This window comes from Rhododendron vialii, chromosome 13a (genome assembly GCF_030253575.1).
Source record: "Rhododendron vialii isolate Sample 1 chromosome 13a, ASM3025357v1".
Lineage (NCBI taxonomy): Eukaryota > Viridiplantae > Streptophyta > Magnoliopsida > Ericales > Ericaceae > Rhododendron > Rhododendron vialii.
Window position 1 is genome coordinate 19,629,563 of NC_080569.1, and position 19,793 is coordinate 19,649,355.

A 19,793-nucleotide genomic window follows, 5' to 3' on the forward strand; every position below is an offset into this window, starting at 1 on the left:
CCCGCCACTTGTGAGGCTCGAATCTAAGCCACCACGAAGGGGGGCATGAACCTTACCAACTGTGCTAGCTTGGCAGTTTGCTAAATTATACGTTGACCTCCTCAACTATTCATTGTTTGTTTGGAAGTTGTGGAAAATAAGAGAAAAAAAAATTTTAAAAAAAATTCTCCCCATTATTTGGTTTGGAGAAAAATGAGAGAAAATAAAAAAATCTAGAATTATGCACAATATAATTTTTGTCTCATTTTCTTTTCTCTTTTTTTCTCCCACTTTTTCCTCAATTTTCAAACACAAGTTTACTTTTTGTCTAATTCGTCCTTATTCTATCAACTAACCACATTGAGTCCTTAATTTTTTTTAAAGTCTAATTTCCATTTTTGTCTTTTTTAAGTGGTTGTACTTTTTAAAATGGTAAAGAAATTAGAGGGAATTGTTATTTGCAACCATTGTAGTTTGAACATTTTAACTTATAACCATTTATTTTATTATTGGACACACACCCCTTGAACTTAAGATTAAAGTGAGAACTAATATCATTAACAGAACAACGAAAGGCTACATATAACTCGTTAGCAATGCTGGGCACCATTCATATTAGAAATAATACTCAAACCGTTACGAATTTTTTAAAGTCCAGTACAAAATAGCTTCACATATTGGCAAGAACTCATTGAAGACCATGTTTTTTTTTATCACCGAGCCATCATTGTTGATCTTGTTGCCACCCATTTGAGGATATTAGCATAGGGTTCCTTGTCCACTTTTACTTAGTATTTCATATATGATAATTAAGAAAGAGATGACTAGGGTTTTTGCTTTTGGGCCCAAAGAATCCTTTGTGATTCCAATACTGTACAATCTTAGCATTTGTTTGTCTCATTTAATCTGGACTATTAAATTTAGAGGTTAATTTCTTGCGTAACACCATGTCCATAGATAGATACACGGTATTTTCGCACCTCACAGTTGGCGACAACTTTTTCCTCATTAATTAATCACCAGAAGGAGTAATGATAATGAGCCTCAATGCCAGTAATGAAACAGTCGTCTTCGTGCAGTGAATAGACTGGGAAATCCAAAATTAGACTGGGTGAATATCAATTTGGAAAGTTTTAAGCACCACATAGGAAGAAATTGAACTTTAAGGGTAAAAGTGACATTTATAGCCAAATTTGTTCCATGAAATCAAAACTGAGAAATGGTGATAATTTGGAGTATTGATGTTGATGGTATTCTTTCTTTCTTTCTTTCAATCGACCGACGGGGACCTGAAATCACCTCTCCCTTACATACTTACTCACTTACCTTGTTGTATTCAATATTCATTCAGATTCCAGTGTTGGCAATGGAAGGAGGTAGGCAGACGAGAAGGTTTGGTCGTCGAACCCTCTTGCCCTTACACGTTAGGCGCCTCTCCCACACTGTTTCCTGTTGGTATGTTGTTTGTTTCTGTTTTCTTGTTTTTCTGTTTTCAGATGTCATGGCATCAGATCACAAGTTAGTACTACAAGTAAGTAGTAAGTATAAAGTAAAAAAGATTAACTGGTGGGTGCAGGTACTGCGACTACAAGACCTCTGCCTTCAATGAACCACTATTCAGGGTCGGCCGAAGACATGCCAGGTTATTTTACTTGTATCTTTTAGGTCTTGGCCCCTTTGGGTTGCAAGGAAAGGTGGGAAAGAAAAGAAAAAGGAGAATCATATCACTTGTTTGGATAACAAAAAGAGATGGGAAAGGAAGAAAAAAGGCTTACGTGCAACTCAACTAATCATGTGGACCATAAACCCACCGTCCACTAGCGGGGGCCCCACTTAAAGCCAGAGCAAATGCTCCGTGTGGATGGACTCCGAAGGAGTTGATAGCGCCTTAGAGGTTTCGAACATGAGACATTAGGAGGAAGTAAACCCTAAGTCTCAAGCCTTGACCACCAGGCCTATCTCTTGGGGTTTCATTGGTCCATTGTTGCTTCTCAGTTTTTGTGAGATTTAGTTTGAAAAAACGGTCTTTTATTTTCTCTCCCTTTTTCCCAATCTAAAGGGCCCTTTAGTTGTCTAATTGCTACTACTACTAGTTGAATTACTACTGACTGACTCCGTCTTGCGTCAAATTAAGGCTTTTGCGAGTTTGGTTTTCAGTTGGGATCGGTTTTAGTCTAACCGCAATGCTAGGAGTTTATGTGGTAAGACCCAAATTACGTATCATGTTTATTCTTTATCAAATGTATAAGCTACAGTTCCTGTTTATCAGTTTTATTTGCTTTGTATGTGCGGCCAGATTCTTCTATGGGAATCAGCCACACTGCTGCATTTGTACAATGGGAATGCATGGTGGCTTAGCAAGCTTTTGCCCGGGTCCTTGTTTGGGATTTTCCCTTCGGTTGGTTCTCGAATTTTGTACTTCTTTCCTTGTTATTGGACTCATGTATGCCCATCTGGATTTCTTGGGCTGCTTAAGTAATCTTCTCTAACTTCTTTTGAGTTCAGCATTTTTGTCTACAACACCCATATGTCTTCCTTTTTTTGTAATATGTATGCATGAATGTTATGTTAAAATTATCAGCTTCTGCCCCTGTATTTTTTAATCGAAACACAATGCTTCTCACCTGTAGGGTCCCATTAATGTAATCAATGACTATGGGACAGAGGTTCTGCCCAATTATTGTCATTTGCATTGTTTTCTGCGTATAATATATTTGAAAAAAGGGGAGATGAGGAATTTAGATTAAGTTTGGTGATCTTAATTTTTAAAAGCCTTAGTTTTCCAATAATTAAAGAGCTTTTGATGCATTGATGGCATTGTTTTGCTGCCTGGATGATCCACTTATTTTTAGCTGAAGTAGGTTTCTTTGATATGAAATGTTTGGATAGTTGCTAATGAAACTTATTTATTGAAGAAAAAGACAGCTAATAAATTGTTGGCAAGCGGATATATTCTTCTGGTTTATTGCTCACTGATTTGTCTCTCTGATGTCAATTAGAACGTTTCAACTACCCCATGCCCACCTCAATGTTTGTATGGCCAAGTTTTGATGCACCGTGGAAACATTAAAATTTAGTTGCCCAATACACGACCAAGTTTTAACAACCTATATTATGTTTAGGCATGACTAGAGTGTTTCAAACTGTAAGTCCCAGACATATTTTTAATGTTCAGGTTTTGTGAAAGACATGTATTTTATCGGAACTAATCCTTGTACCTTTCTTGTAGAGTTTTTTTTTAGCCTTCTTGCTAAAAGCCACCAAAACTCCTGCATGTTGTCTTCTATGCAGGTTTTTGGGTTGAGCACAACAGTGGCTGATGTTGGATACATGTGTATATCTACGATAATATCCGTGTCTGCACATGAGTTTGGGCATGCGCTTGCTGCTGCCAGGTTAAGCTTTTACTTCCTTTTTCCAATGTCTTTTCTACGGTAGTTTACCTTGCTTTTCTTGCCTTTCGTTTTGTAAATTAGACCAGGCGAATGGCATAACTAACTCTTTTTCTCATTTGTTTAAGAAATCTGTGTCTGTACAGGCTTGTAGACATGTGAACTTCATCCGTGTAATGTGTGAATAGCATAAATTTCTGGACAACTTATAAGTATGGTGGAGAATTAAATGATTACTGTGCTGCTTCTTGTTTTCTGTATTTTCTCTGAATATTCGATACTCATCCCTGTCCCACCTCAACTCATATTTTGGATGAGGGTGTGGTTTGAGAAGGGCAAGTAATGGAGGGAGAAATAACTGTATCTATGAGTTTATCTTGAAGGTTCAGATCATTGGTTATCTGGTTTATGTTATACAGATTTGTATGAGACTGTCAGGTGTGAGTCTATATCTAGAGGTGGACACATCACATCTCAAATTGAAGAATTTAGATTGTCTACTTGAAAAAATTAGATCATTGGTATACATTTCTTTTGTGAAAATATAGCCAACAAGCTAGCCAAAAGAAATTGGGCTTCACAACAGCATGCTGCAAATTGATTACCACAACAACAATAACAGTACCTCTGTAATCCCAAATTGATAGGGTACGGGCAAGGGAGGACCGGAGAAATACCTAACCTTTGGCAATATATACACACTAAGTCCCATTTGTTCCCGCACTCAATCCTCGCTCTACGCTCCTGCCCTCAATCCTCTCTCTCAAATTTTAGTAGTTTGGAATGTATTTGAAAGACACTTTCATGGTCGTGCTCGACCATTATGTGACTAAGTACGCTCAAAGTGGCGGCTCTCAAAAAGTTTTATCTTTGAAATAGCGGCCCCCTATACCTCCAAAAATCCAGAAACTGAAGGGACTTTATGTCGTGGAACTATGCCATCAAATCACTTTCTGTGCTTGGGCTGAGTTCTTCTAAACTTAACTTAAATCTTCGTTTTGTGTGTTTTGTTTGTCTTTTTTGAATTTTTGTTAGATTCGCTTGGATTTTTTGGATTAATCATCTGTCTTGATGAGAGGAGTCTAAAAAGTATAAAATTATGACCAAAAGCAAAAAAAAAAGTTCACTAAAGACAAAAATTATGTATCAAACAGCTATCTTTTGGACCTTAAGCGCCGTCTTATTTGAATTTTTTCAACATCGGTCCATATTTTTATACTTTTCTGATTCGTCTCGTCGAGATGAACGATTAACCCTAAAATTACGTCGAATAGCTAAACAAAAAGTTACGAATAGTATAAAATACCGAAATACGTTCCAAACTTATAAGTTTAAAAGAACGCAGCCTCAATTACCCTGTTCGAATTCACGTCTCTGCTCGGGACAAAGCCTCAAATAGCCCATGCCATTCCATTTGAAAATATGAAGAACTTAGACAATCATCCTCTGTTTAAGAGAGATTCCAAGGAATGGTGGCAGGTTTGTAGGGTCCATGGGCAATGTTCTAAATGGCGCTTGGCGCTAGTAGGGCGGAGACCCACCTCCAAGCGCCAAGCCGCCTAGGCGGCCGCCAAGCAATTCGGCATTTTTTTATTTTTTTTAACAAACCATTATCCAATCAAACTATATTCTATGTATTCATAATGCAAGTTCAAAGTTCTACATAACCATAATGCAAAGTTTAATGTACAAACCCAAATGAAATTAAGTAGTAGCAACTAGCAAATAAGTTGAATAAGACAATAAGTAGAAATAAACGAGATCGGAGATCCCTAATGCCAAGTTCAAAGTTCATCTCCTTCCTCTAACTCTTCTCCTCCATATCCTTTCAAAACTTGATCTCCATTAGTTTAATACTATACCATTTAGGCCGTCAAAGACCTCCAAAGCCGCCGCCGCCGCCGCCAAGGCCGCCGAGACCGCCATGGCCGCCGCCAAACCTCCCTGGGCACCAAATCAAACGCCAAGGGGTATTGGCGTGGCGGCAGGGCACCTCCAAGTGCCTAGGCGGCCTCGGCGGCCGCCATTTAGAACACTGTCCATGGGTGAAAGGGTTTCCATAGGTAGAGAGGTTAGAAGATAGCGACATACCCCTATTCTTGACAATACATAAATGGCCATTTAACCATCATGGTCAAAAGGGAAAAAGGTAGAAATAAAGTCAAATTTGCAAAGGAAGTGGTTGGTATCTTTCAGGCAAAATGCTTGAGTAGGTTGGAATCCCTCCAAGGCAGGGCCAATTTGGACCCACCGCTGCGCTGCTGTGTAGAGCCCAGATACCTACAACCGCCCACAGGCCACTGTGTTGGGTCAGGGCAAGGGTGAGAGGAGTTTAAATACGTAGTGGAAGCTTTTGGGATTTCCTTGTTGATTTTGTCTATGCACACGCTAAACTGTTTCCATGTTCCTGAGGATGAAAAAGAAGGCATGTCTCTGTCCCTTTTGAGACACGGTTATTTTTACCAGAATTTGCTATTGATTTTCTTTTACTTACAATAGAGGTGTCTTATCTAGTGTTCAATCCGTTGCGCTGTATCTATATCCTAACTTGTGTACATGATCACCTGCTTCATTTTTAAATGAATAAGGTAAAGAGGTGAAACGATAAATGTGTTACAGTATCTTTACGTGTTATTCACATAGAGGATACACCAATGATTGAGCAAATGTGTCATTGGACATGCATGGAAAGTTTTTACATCTTTAATATGTCAATGGACCGATCTCATTAATGTTACTGTAGGTATCCATTCTGCGGGAAGCAGTGAGGGCATACAAATAGAGTACATTGCTGTATTCGTAGCGGTTCTATTTCCTGGAGCTCTTGTGGCTTTCAACTATGAGGTGCTGCAGGCATTACCAAGGTTTTCAACCCTCCGTATATACTGTGCCGGTATTTGGCATAATGCAGCAGTGAGTACAGATAGCAATTATTTGTGTGCTAATGTTTTTGAAATTACCGATATAGATGTAATTATCAACCTTAGGCTGATCACCTTCAACTTTCTATGCAGTGTTGTGCAGTTTGTGGATTGGCACTGTTCCTCCTGCCATTGATCCTGTATCCATTCTATATTCATGGTGAAATCCCCATGGTACGTAGCATGACTGTGTGCTTGTATTAAAGACTTTGGAGGTTATTGTTGTGTTCTGTGCACTAAGTACTGCACTATTATCATTTTGTTGTAATAGGTTCTGGATGTTCCTTCTTCGTCGCCTCTCTCTGGTTTTTTGTCTTCTGGTGATTTGGTCATGTCAATGGATGGCATAACCATTCATAATCCACAAGAGTGGATGGAGGTGGCTGCTCATATACATGAGCAAACACTTAGAAACTCAAACTTTTCCAATAGTTTTCACTTCACGATGGCCAATGGTAACAAAGGGTATTGTGTCCCAAGTTCTTTAATGGAAGCAAGCACAGACGTTCTATTGACAGATGACCAGTCTACTTGTCCTAATGAGTTCACTGCATTCACAACTCTTTCATGCTCTAATTCAAGTATGCTTGATGATGGTAGCATTGCGGATAAATATCAAAATAGCAGAGAGGGTATGCATTGCTTGATTGCCAAGGATATTGTCAAGCTTAGAAAATGTGGTGATGGATGGGTTAAATCTGCAAGCAATAGAAGCAGTTGTCCATGTTCTGAGGTACAAATTCTGCTGTTCATAATAAATAAATGTCTTTCCTGCATGAAACATGATTGTGAGAATCTATTTTGCAACTTATGACACTGGTAATGATTGACAGGACGATACCTGCTTAATTCCAGTTCAGATACCTGGTTTAATATGGGTTGAGATTACATATTTAAGACCTTATTCTTCGCAATGCTGGAAACTTGCAAGAAATTCATTTGCGGGTGTAAAGAGTCCAAACTTTGAAGAAAAGGGTTGTGGTGGAACTTTTGTTTTCGTTGGAGATGTCCTCTCCATGGCTCTTTCAATTCGGTTAACTGCCTATCGTCCTCGTTGGTTATTTTCTTTTGTTGCATATCTTCCAAATGTTCTGGAAAAGATTTTCGCGTGCACGTTTCATGTCTCTCTTGCTTTAGCTCTTCTCAACAGCCTGCCGGTGCGTCTTCATGCCCTTGTTTTGTTGTTATAGTATAATGCATTTCTAATAGTCTGGTTAAGTTTTCCGCATCAATGTGTATGTCCAGCATCATGCATGAGAATCATGCTTGTAGTGTGACATAGAATTTGAACTCCCTTTCGGATAAGTGGAAGAACTTAGGCAACCTATGTCTTATATTGAATTTGTTTGTTAGAAATTTGTGTTAGGATTCTCAAGAATTTTCCTGCCCACTTCATTGTTAACATTTTAGCCTTGCGGGCTTATAGGTTCGAGAAACTTTAGAAGAATTTTCTCTCTCGAATGTAGAAAAACTTTACAAAACTTGCAGGCGCTGGGAAGATCTTCCTGTGCACAATCTTTGAGATGCCATAATATGGTTAATTTGTGTTGCATGTGTAAGATAGACGAGGAAAATGGCCCTCATCTATTATTATTGGCCAGTTCTATGGTACACACTCATTGAAATTATGCACCAGTTATGACCAGTAGAGGTCTCCAAAACCGAAAAATGGGGTTGGTTATGAGTCTTATGATGTGAAGTGGGGGTTAAATGAAAGTGGACTGTGACTTTCTGGTGTTTTGGATATGGACCAAAGCAACCTTTGTTTGTGGCTTTGTTGTTTCTTGTTGTGACATAAAGTTGTCTTGGTTATGACCTGAAGTTGTTCATGGACCCAAGTGCCTGAAAAAATCTGGGTGCATATTGTATGTCTCTTTTCTGGGGCTTGTGAACTTAGCCATTTCCCGTTGTTATTTGTTGGGTGGCAATGAGCCTTTTTACGTTTGGAATGTCTTGGGTCTTTCAGAGGAGAGTGGGAAGAGGAGAAAGGAGTTGGTTTCAAACCTGCACATCATATGGGAAGCGGGTCTTTTGTTTTCGTGTTACTGGGGATCTTTTGTGTTGGCTGGAGAGTTGGTTCATTTCCACTTTGGATAGCTTGATCTCTACTTCTCTAGGGGGTTAGACCTAGTTTGGAGCAGTACCTGATTGTTGTTGACACATTAGGTATATGATTTTTTTTGTTTTGCTTAGGTTCTTAATGACCCTGCATAGCTTTTTTTCTTTCCCGTTCACAGTTTTTGCTCCCTCGATCAATGGGGACTAACATATGGTAATGGTCTTCATACTGATATGTTGAGTTTGGGAAAAGGGCTAAAAATTGATGGAATTTATATTCCTTACTCGAACATGCAAAAGAGTACAACCCTATATGCTGTCCATGGAAACAATTCTGCCCATAGCTGATTATTAACACATTGCCAATTGTAGCACATGGACCACATCAATCATTGTCTTACTATTGCAAACTCATACCACAATGACTAGAGGAGCTACTCAAAGCTACTGTCCTAGCATTAGGGCTTAGCTTGTCAAAAACCAAAAATAAAAGTAGGAATCTACGAAGAACTTACTCCCCCCACTTCAATGTGTTTGTTCATTTTTGAAAGTTCAACTTTTAAAGGGAACGCATTTGTTGGAATACTAGTATACTCATATACTAGTATATTGTGTTTAGTCCCACATTGCTTATTTACATTATGTAATGAACTATCTCCTTATATAAATAAATGATTATGTGTGAAGGTAAAAGTAACCTTACACACTTTTTCCTCTCCAAACAACATGGTATCAAAGCGGGTTCTCAATCCCAATCTTAAACCACCTTTGAAACCCTAAACCTACTATAGCAGCCACCTTTGAAACCCTAGAAACTCTAAACCTACTATAGCAGCCACCTTTGAAACCCTAAACCTACTATAGCAGCCACCATCGGCCGACTACGACAGCCACCCACTACCCACCAGCCACCATCAGCCCTCCGCTATCATCTTGACGCCAAAAAAAAAAAAAAAAAAAACCCTAAAACGACACTGTTCATCGCAGCACTGTTCACGCGACTGTTCATCGGGTACTGTTCACGCGACACTGTTCATCGGGTACTGTTCATTGCGGCATCTGTTCGATCTTGCCATTTTCGATCAGAACACCCTATACACTTTTTCTCATCCCGACAGCCGCCTTTGGCCTTCACCCTGCCCTCGTCGGCTCTCCCCAGCCCCCGTCGGCCCCTGCCCATCCCTCGGCAACCTCTCTTTCGTCGTCACCGACCTCCGGCGCCTCTTCTAATTGCTGATCTCTGTCTCTTTATGCTTCTGTCGCTTGCTTCTGACACTTTGGTATGAGTTTGCCGTTGGTATTTTGTTCTGTTCTTATTTGTGGGCTTATTTGGCTGCCCTACTTTATGTCTGGCTATTTTGGACTTCTCGTTTCTTCTTGGTCTTGTTATTTTACTGCTCTTGTTTGCTGGTGATCGCGGTTTGTTGATGATTGTGGCTGCCTCTGTGTTATTGGCATAGTTTCTGGTTGGTATATTTGCAATGAGCGCTGGCACTGCCTCTGTTTCTAGTTCTAGTACTGTGACTTCCGCTGTTAGTCATTCTTCCCGGTCTCGTGACAGGTTGTCCATTACCTCTATCTTATTGAATGGTCGAAATTATGCTGTTTGGGCTAAGGCTGTTGAAGTCTATTATGTCGGGGAGTCCGACTATCATTATCTTACTGATGATCCTCCCGCGGCGACTGCCGCATCATATGGTGCTTGGGTTTCTGCAGATGCTAAGATTCGTGTTGAGCTTTGGAATAGTATGGAGGAAAATATTAAGAATACTCTGGTTTTCTTATCTACTGCGAAAAAAAGTATGGATGAAGGTTAAGGAGATGTTTTTTGGGGCTGATAATCTCCGCCAGACTTATGCTCTTCATCAACAGTTCTTTTCTCTTGACCTTGGCAACTTATCATTGGAAGAGTATTATGCCAAGTTCTGTGGTGTGTGTGAGGAGCTCAACACTTGTGAGCCTATTTCTTCAGACATTCAAGTTATGGAGCGTCAGCGTGAGCGCTTGCAGGTAGCTCGTTTTCTGTTTGGTTTACCTTCGCCAGCATATGATTCTATCCGGTCCAATCTTTTGGGTGGTAGAGATTTACCTTCTCTCAGTGAGGTGTTCAGTCGTGTCCGTCAGGCCTCTGTTCCTGACTCCAGTGTTGATTTGACCCCTGCTGCCCGCTCAGCTTTGGTTACCACGATTCCTCGTGGTGGTACTTCTTCTCGTGGTTTTGACCGTGGGGGAGGCAGTCGTGGTCCTACTGGCCGTGGATATGGTCGTGATTCTGGTAGCAGCGGTCCGATGCAGTCTGTTGGTGGTCGTGATTCTGGTAGTGGTGGTCGTGGTCGTGATTTTAGTCGTGCTCGTGGGTCTCGTTCCTGCACCTATTGCCATGGTACTAATCATATAGTTGATTTTTGTTGGATTCTTCATGGCCGCCCATCTGCTCATCAGGTTACTTTTTCTGAGGATGATGGTTCTATTTCTGTGCCCAGCTCCATTCCACGAGTTGTTACTATTCCAGAGGATGAGTATCATCGCCTGATTTCCCAGCCGTCCCCTTATGTGCCCTCCTCTTCCACTGCTACGTTCGCTCAGAAAGGCTCCACCTTTGCTGGCCTGGCCTCTAATACTCCGTGGGTTATTGATTCTGGAGCTACCGATCATATGACAGGTCACTCCATCTCGTCCTCTTGTGAAGTCTTCTAGTGTTGCCTTGGCTGACGGTTCCTCTTCTGACATTGCTGGTTTGGGTTCTGTTATCTTACATTCTTCTCTTACATTAGACTCTGTTTTACATGTTCCTCGTTTTCCTCATAGTCTTATGTCTGTTAGTAAACTTACCCAATCCTTAAATTGTTCGGTTACCTTTTTTCCTGGTTATTGTGTATTTCAGGATCTCCAGACGGGGAAGAAGATTGGTGGCGGTGTTGAGCGTGGTGGTCTATACTATTTTGACACTGGCGAACGCGCACCTCCTGCCTCTGTTGCTTTTCAGGCTTCCGTATCTCCTTATGAACATCATTGCCGCCTTGGTCATCCCTCCCTTCAGACTCTCCAGCAGTTAGTTCCGTCGTGTCATGGTCTTCAGTCTTTGCCATGTGAAGTCTGTGAGTTCAGTAAACACCGTCGTGTTTCTTTTCTGCCTAGAGTAGAGAGTCGAGTGTCTCGTCCTTTTCATTTAGTTCACTCCGATATTTGGGGTCCAGTGCGTGTTTCATCACATGGTGGTTTTCAGTATTTTGTTATTTTTGTGGATGACTATTCTAGGCTTACTTATGTTTATCTCATGAAAAACCGGTCAGACTTGTACTCAATTTTCAAATCTTTTTATATGGAAATAAAGACTCAATTTGATGTTTCTCTTCGTATCTTTCGTTCGGATAATGCTGGTGAATATTTCTATAATGTTTTGTCTGCCTTTTTTGATGAGCATGGTATTCTTCATCAATCTTCGTGTTCTCGCACTCCCCAACAAAATGGGGTTGCCGAACGCAAGATACGCCATTTGACAGAGGTTGCCCGAGCTCTTTTAATCCAGCGAACGGTTCCCAAATCCTTTTGGGGCGACGCCGTCCTTACTACCGGCTACCTTGTGTATCGCATGCCCTCCCGCGTTCTTGGGGGCCAGATTCCCTATAGTATTTTGCACCCTAGTTGTTCTTTATATTCTTTACCTCTTAAAATTTTTGGGTGCACGTGTTATGTTCATGCCCTGGATCCCGGCCGCGATAAACTTGATCCTCGCTCTATTAAGTGTGTATTCCTTGGGTACTCTAGGACTCAAAAAGGTTATAAGTGTTATTCTCCCACTCTGCATCGCGAGTTTGTTTGTGCTGATGTTACGTTTCATGAGTTGATACCCTATTTTCCGTCTTTGCCTCATGCGGATCCGTCTGAGTATATGCATATTTTGGTTCCTTCTGGGCAACCTCAAAAGCAGCACCCCCCGATGCAGGTATATGTTCGCCGTGCCAAAGCTGCACCACCACCCCCTCCGCCTACCGCTGAGTCTTCTCCTCCGTTGCGAGATCCGCGTCCACCTCCTTTGGCCCCTATTGCTCCACCTTCTCCTCCCATTGCTCTTCGTAAAGGTATTCGCACTTGTACTATCTCTCATCCTATTGCCAAATTTGTATCTTATGATCATCTGTCCCCCACCCTTCGTGCTTTTACTGCCTCTGTTTCCTCTGTCTTTGTTCCTAAAACTGTTTAGGAGGCCTTGTCTATTTCTAAGTGGCGGATAGCTATGGAGGAAGAGATCTCTGCACTCCATGATAATGGGACTTGGGAGTTGGTTCCTCTACCCTTTGGCAAATCCACTGTGGGGTGCCGCTGGGTATTCACTGTGAAATATCATCCTGATGGGTCTGTTGAGCGTTACAAAGCTCGCCTTGTTGCTAAAGGCTACACCCAGACTTATGGTGTTGACTATGCTGAAACCTTTTCCCCGGTTGCAAAGCTTGGTTCTGTCCGTCTCCTTATTTCTCTTGCAGCCAACCTTGGCTGGCCCTTATTTCAATTGGATGTCAAGAATGCTTTTTTACATGGCGATCTTCTTGAGGAGGTTTATATGGAGTAACCACCTGGGTTTGTTGCTCAGGGGGAGCGTTCTCAGGTATGTCGTCTTCGTAAAGCTCTTTATGGGCTTAAACAGTCTCCCAGGGCCTGGTTTGGAAAGTTCAGTGATGCAGTTTTGAAATTTGGTATGCATCGATGTCAGTCTGATCATTCTGTTTTCTCTCTCACATCTCCTCGAGGCAAAGTGTTATTGATTGTGTATGTCGATGATATTATTATTACGGGTGATGACCAGAGAGGTATTGATGCGTTGAAGGTCTTTCTGCAGAGTCAATTTCATACTAAAGACTTGGGTAGATTGCGATACTTTTTAGGTATCGAGGTGGCACGATCTAAAGATGGTATTAGTTTATCACAAAGGAAATATGTGTTGGATATCTTAGATGAGACTGGTTTGTTGGGGACGAAACCTGTCGATACCCCTATGGATCCTAATGTCAAACTATGCATTGATCAGGGGGAGGCAATGTCTAGTCCTGATCAATATCGCCGTTTGGTTGGTAAACTGAATTATCTCACTATTACACGTCTTGATATTTCATTTGCAGTGAGTATCGTGAGTCAGTTTATGTTTGCTCCTCATGTGCCACATTGGGAGGCTGTTCTTAGAATTGTCAAGTATCTCAAGTCTCATCCTGGACGTGGTCTATTTTATAGAGCTAATGGTCATTTGCGTATTGAGGCCTTCACTGATTCTGATTGGGCAGGAGGCCCGTCTGACAGGAGGTCAACCACTGGATATTGTGTTTTTCTTGGTGGCAATCTTGTTAATTAGAAGAGTAAGAAACAGACCGTGGTTGCACGGTCTAGTGCAGAGGCAGAATATAGAGCCATGGCTCACACCACATGTGAGATTGTGTGGGTGCGATCTTTTCTTGAGGAGATAGGATTCCATGTGCAATTGCCTATGAATTTGTATTGTGATAACCAAGCAGCAATTCATATTGCATCCAACCCTGTATTTCATGACCGGACTAAGCATATCGAAGTTGATTGTCATCTGGTGCGAGAGAAGTTGACTGGTGGTGTTATAGCAACTCCTTTCGTGTCTACAAGTGCTCAATTGGCCGACATATTCACCAAGTCATTGTTTAAACCCCGGTTGGAGATGTTATGTGACAAGCTGGGTTTGTGTGATATCTATTTCCCAGCTTGAGGGGGAGTGTTGGAATACTAGTATACTCATATACTAGTATATTGTGTTTAGTCCCACATTGCTTATTTACATTATGTAATGAACTATCTCCTTATATAAATAAATGATTATGTGTGAAGGTAAAAGTAACCTTACACACTTTTTCCTCTCCAAACAACAGCATTTACATTTAATTAGATGCAATTTTCGACATTTACCCTTCAACTTCTTTGAAAAGTTACTTAATTCAAAAAAGAAAGGGCAGAAAAGAAATTTAGTTCATGCTAAAGTCAAATAGACAAACTGTTTTGGAGCAAATTGGGACGGAGGGAGTATTTAGATGATCAGTGGACTCTCTGTGTCAATTAAAAAAAAACGGGGCTAAGGTTAGCAACCTACAGAAATATTAACTTCATTGAGTTGGTAAAGAAGACAAATAAAGAATTTTAATAGTAAATTTCAGCAGCTAACTCCAATAGAACTTAAGAAGAGTTGGGAATTGGGATGTAGTAAGACTTGCTATACTAAGACTTCCTAAAGGAAAAAGGCCCACTAGGCTGCACTACTTTCATCCCAAGGACCTCAGATTTGTAATCTGGATTGAAGGCCTGATGCTTTGGAGGAGTATGTGCTTTTACTCAGATGATAAGAAAGGGTGGATGTAGATCCATACTACCCTGCTTTGTCACAGTCTTTGGGAAACAACTTTATTTCATTTATTTGATGGACCAGTGAGATCCGATCAGGTAGATGCAGAATGGTGGAGCACATTAAGGGAGAACCTCTTCTTCCTAGAGGTCAGATTGAAGTCCTTCCTTCGGGGCATGCTGGACTTCCCAATTTAAGTTTACCCCAGCTGACTCGGTCGATGGACTGAACGTTCTTAGTCATAATTTCTAATCTAATTTTCATTGGTGGAAAGGTAGTAAAGATATAGTTTATCAATCCTGTAGCATAATGCTCGATGTTGATGGCATCATGATAACCCTTACTAGTATCAGAAGGACGGCCATGGATAACTATGTTCTGCTACACTAGAAAATGATGCATATATGGGAATGAAGTGCAATGACAAGGATGTGAGAACGTACCATAATGGTTTGAATCTATGGCTGTGCAGAAGTAACAAATAAATAACTATTGATATGAGTACAATTTTACCGGAAGTTAATAATTTCTGATCTGGAATAATGCATATTTGTACGAGTGTTGTTAACTTTGTTGGAAATTTCACTCACACTCAATTGCTTTGAATTCATCATCTATTTTTGTTAGGTGTTCCTGATTAATTTAAGACAAGGTGGAAATTTGAGTGTCTGACATTTAAAAGGTTATTAAACATAAATGCTGTAAAGCCTGAGGGTTGAACGTATCACCCTTGCTGCATGTTCACCGTGGATAAAATGGCAAGCACATTTGTCTTTCTCCTGTTTGGTTGAGAGACTAGAATTCCTAACATTATTTGTGGGTGATTTTAGAATGTTTCACATGCATGTGTAGAACACTCGGATATCTGTTATCTTCTCTAATCATGTCAATTAACATATGTAGGTGTACTTTCTTGATGGTGAATCCATTTTGGAGGTGACTATATGCTACTTGAGGGTGCTGAGCCCAAGAATGAAAGGAAGAGTTCTGCGCTTGTGTCTTTTAGCAGGGACCCTTATTTCTACCTTTGCCTTGTTGAGGATCTTCCTTCTCACCATTTTGTAAGCTTGATGTTGCTTTATTCTCCCAAGTTTCTAATGTCGATATCCAAATTAGTTTCTCACACTCTAATACTATATTTTGCATATTTCACCTTTTACATTACCTGTCCTTGTACTCAGTAAATTGCAATTTTATTCTTATTAACCTAACAAGAGAATCTCCTGTTTCTTGTTCAGCGTGAAATCTAAACTTTCTTGTGCAGTGTCGTTTTACCATAAGTTTTATCCGTACCTTCTTTTTCTTTTTGAAATTTCTTTATCCCAACTTTGAAATGGCATTTTTCATAGATTATTTCTGGAATAGGATGCAATTCAGTTGTCTAGTAAGCATGTACATAGACCATATTCTTGTGGCTTACAAAAATAGTCCATTTTGATTACTCAAGCTTTGGTATCTATTGTTTCAAAGTACTGGTTAGTGGCATTTGCAGTGGACTAAGAACATAAACCGTGGTTGTAGATTTGTACGTTTTCTGTTACCATCCTCAAGACATGGCAGCCCAAATATGTTGCTGGGGAATGCTTGATTTGCTTACTTTCAGTTTTATCTGATGCAATATCTACTTTTTAGCGTCCAATCATGCTTTTGAATCTCTTTTGTATCCTCCTCGTTTCTTTACCGTCTCTTGTCCTTTTGCTTTTTATTTTTCCCAAATTTGCCTCTATTTACGCTATGTTTGGATTTCAGATTTGCAGAGGAAACGTAGAAGTGTGGAAGATGTTGATTGGAAATGAGGCTATCATACGTAGTACTAGTGATGTAGTAGTAATTTCCAAGACTTTGGCTGGGTGGGCCGACTTTGCATGTTTTTGAGGGGCAAAAGATCGCGGAAGTAACATGTGATGTTTTTTTCTCAGATTGATGTCTATCCTGTTTTCTCAGTTTCAGTAATTTATACAATGTCAACAAACTGAGCTCCAACAGGTCTCGGTGATATAGAAAGATGGTGGGAGAGAATCTGTCGGAGGCTTGGAAGAGAACACTATGCCGCGAGAAACAAATCCGTGCAGAAGAATTTTGCTGCCATAATAGGGTCCTATTAGTTTCCATTTTAATCTGGTTTTCATCAAATCTTTCCATGTAAATGTGCTTCTTTATGTTCGTGCAACTGGTGCATGGATTCTTAAGCTGATTAATTCAGTACTCTGAAATGAATCCAAGTAAACATTCGTACATTAAGCTGTAATTCAGAACTATGTTTCTTGTTTCTATTCCTTTGAGGTTCCTCAATAAATGCAATTTCAAATTTCATTAGAGCAATTTCGAACCTTTTTTTTTTTTTTTCCCTATCACCTTACTTCAACTCACTCAAAGTTTTCTCCGCCAAATATGTGGGTACTAGTTTAGAGGCAAATGTGACATTTTGAATACATTTGTAGGTTTTAAAATTTACCGCTCTGAGCATCCACACGCTAGCCATTTTTTCACTGAATTCTTTGCCATTTCTCTAAAATGACAAAAGAAATAGCAAATCGGGTGCTACACACCCACAAGCTAAAAATTCTCTCAAATTTGGTAAATGCGAATTCCTTTGTCATATATGGCAAAATTGCAATTTTTGAGATTGAAAGAAACAACAAAATAGGGTGTAGCACCTTTGCCACTTTTTTGGCAAAATGATGCCTATTCATTGCCCAAAAATAAGAATGACAATAGCAAAATGACATTCATGAGTGTGGATGCTCTGACCAGCTATTCTACTTTTGATTTGGGCTCCACTAGTTAAAGATCTCTTACAAAACAGAATTAGCGTATAATGACCGAAGATATTTTTAATATAAAAAACTACTCTATTAATCCCATCATTTGAATAGACAATTTGTCTTCTTCAAGTTTGAATACCGAGGGAGTGTTTTTAGTAGTGAAAAATTTGTAGATTATTATTTGTAGTTGAGAAGTTTAGGTGTTTCTGGTAGTGAATAAGTTGTTGAAAAATGTTAAGTTATTTCCAGTAGTAAATAAGTTGTTGGTGGGTTTGTGAGTAGAGTCAACTTTTTTGTTAGTAGAAATGAAATGGTAAAATGCTGAAACTTTTTTATTAGTGAAAACGAGATAGTAAAATGCGTTAAATTTTTAGTGTTTTTTTTTTTTTTTTTCTGAATGGAAACACTCCTGAGAGATTAGCTTTCTAAATTTTGGAAAGTCTGTTAATGTTTTCGTTACTCATTGGGCAATACAGGATTAGAGGAAAATTCGTATAACCAAGACAAGAAATAGGAGTAAAATAATTTAAGTCCTAGTAGTCCTATAACATTACGTAAGAGGAAAAGTGCGAAAGCTAGGATATCAGAAAATGGGCCCAGCTCACATGGTTATTGTCGCAGAGAGGGCCCCAAGATCTTCGAACGTGGATAGAGTTAGGTTGCATGGCAGTTATGATGTCTCTTGTCACAAGCCCCAGTACTAGACCGATCGACAAGCTCACTACCAAAACGACTATGCCTGCCTATAACCCATTTTGTTGTCTTTTGCTTTTCTCCTCCAACCGTCTTCATAATTAACGTACGGTCAAGATTAATTTAAATGTGTCAAGTTTGAAGTCTCACACACCCGGCTGAATTTTCAATTCGGGGAAAAATTTCTTAAGCGACTAGTCTACCCAGTAATCGATTATCTTTATTCGTATATATATATATATATATATATATATATATATATATATATATATAGAAAAAGTTAGTACTACTAGTTAATTTTCTTATGGAGTAGTAGTCTCAATGCACTCCCTCTGCTCTTTGTTGGATGCCAGAAGAAATTTCCAAATAAAAACAATAATCTCAGGACATAATAATAATAATAATAATAATAATAATAATAATAATGTGACAAGATTTACCTAGCTAGCTAGTACGTACAAGAGCAGAAAGAAAATACAGTATTTGGTACAGATGATCCGTGCTGCTGCAAACGCACCCACGTTCTAGGAGTCGTACTAGTTGGAAATTTTAGGGTAACCTTATCTTGGCTTTTCCGTGTGTATTTGGACTCTTACCCACCAGCGTATAAACTTTGCATGTGTGCTTTGGATTCTTGCTGTTATAAAAACCAAAACACAAAAGGAGTTTTAGGATTGAAAATCATCTTCCCAAACAAGAAAAAAAACCCAAATTATGGTTTCCGTTTTGGAAAAAATGGGGGTTTCAATTTAGACGCGCGAAAATAATTGTGGTTCTCTAAATGCATTTAGGATAAAACTTTGGGCATTGAAGTTGTTAAAAACCGTGACCGGCGGACACAATGCGCGGCTGTGTGTCGTAAAAGCATGGACGGAACCAGGATTTTATATATCCTAACAGTGGCATGTAAACTATAAAAAAATAAAAAAGATGCATTACAATATTAATAGTCATCGGTTCCAGAAAAAATTAAAATAACATAACAAAAACTATAGTAAATGATGTTTTTCATTTGCAAATGGAGTATGAAAAAAGACTAATTTTAATTTTGGATATCGATAATGCCACTCCAACAATAACAACAACAGAACCCATGAAGTCCTCAATCGTTGGGGGTATGGGCAGGGAGGATTGTAGACAGATCTAACCTTTGACAATATGCACAAAGTGACTGCTCTCATAATACCACTTAAACAATAGCCCCCCTATACCTATTTTGTTGTGAAACCATGCCCCTAAATCAAAACCAAATGGCATCAGAGAGGACAGACCTAGAGACCCAATTAAATTTATGTGCACATTACCATGCTTGCTTCATTGATAGTCTAGAGCATCGGTATGCACAAAGATAATAACACTCTCCAAATTTATAATGTCACTCTACATGTGGAGTTTTTTTTTTCTTAATTATACATCATCATTTATATTATTTCACTTTAGCCCATTGAATTTAGTTTTAGAATACTTTTTTTGGTCTCCTTTCTTAAAAAAAAAAAATAGAAGATTTATGACAAGTACTCCCTTCGTCCCTTTTTATGTGTCCAGTATTTCATTTTGGGTTGTCCCTTAATAAGTGTCCATTTTGTAAAGTTGGGGGGGTAAAAATTGGTGTATTGTCTATTTTGTCCCTAAA

The 19,793-nt window shown here is 39.5% G+C and overlaps 1 protein-coding gene and 1 non-coding gene across 5 annotated transcripts in view; one reads left to right on the forward strand and one right to left on the reverse strand.

The window, feature by feature from the left end:
- Positions 1-17,024, forward strand: part of LOC131313334 (membrane-bound transcription factor site-2 protease homolog) — a 30,530-nt gene extending 13,506 nt beyond the window's left edge. The window contains exons 2-13 of one of the 4 annotated variants that reach the window (XR_009196168.1): positions 1,331-1,434; positions 1,556-1,621; positions 2,114-2,180; positions 2,276-2,377; positions 3,271-3,374; positions 6,137-6,284; positions 6,386-6,466; positions 6,564-7,025; positions 7,126-7,449; positions 15,606-15,763; positions 16,452-16,603; positions 16,689-17,024. Coding sequence is in view for 3 of the 4 variants with exons in the window: in XM_058341590.1 (XP_058197573.1) it covers positions 1,346-1,434; positions 1,556-1,621; positions 2,114-2,180; positions 2,276-2,377; positions 3,271-3,374; positions 6,137-6,284; positions 6,386-6,466; positions 6,564-7,025; positions 7,126-7,449; positions 15,606-15,763; positions 16,452-16,470 (1,620 nt within the window). In the remaining variant the exon portion in view is untranslated. Of the gene's footprint in view, positions 1-1,330; positions 1,435-1,555; positions 1,622-2,113; positions 2,181-2,275; positions 2,378-3,270; positions 3,375-6,136; positions 6,285-6,385; positions 6,467-6,563; positions 7,026-7,125; positions 7,450-15,605; positions 15,764-16,169; positions 16,228-16,451 lie in introns of all 4 variants that reach the window. The other 3 variants (XM_058341591.1, XM_058341590.1, XM_058341592.1) reach the window with 3 other exon arrangements.
- A 2,348-nt stretch (positions 17,025-19,372) lies between these two features.
- LOC131315453 (small nucleolar RNA snoR100) lies at positions 19,373-19,480 on the reverse strand. Its single transcript, XR_009196781.1, has one exon. It is a non-coding gene; the product is annotated as a small nucleolar RNA snoR100 (small nucleolar RNA).
- Positions 19,481-19,793: the final 313 nt, after the last annotated feature.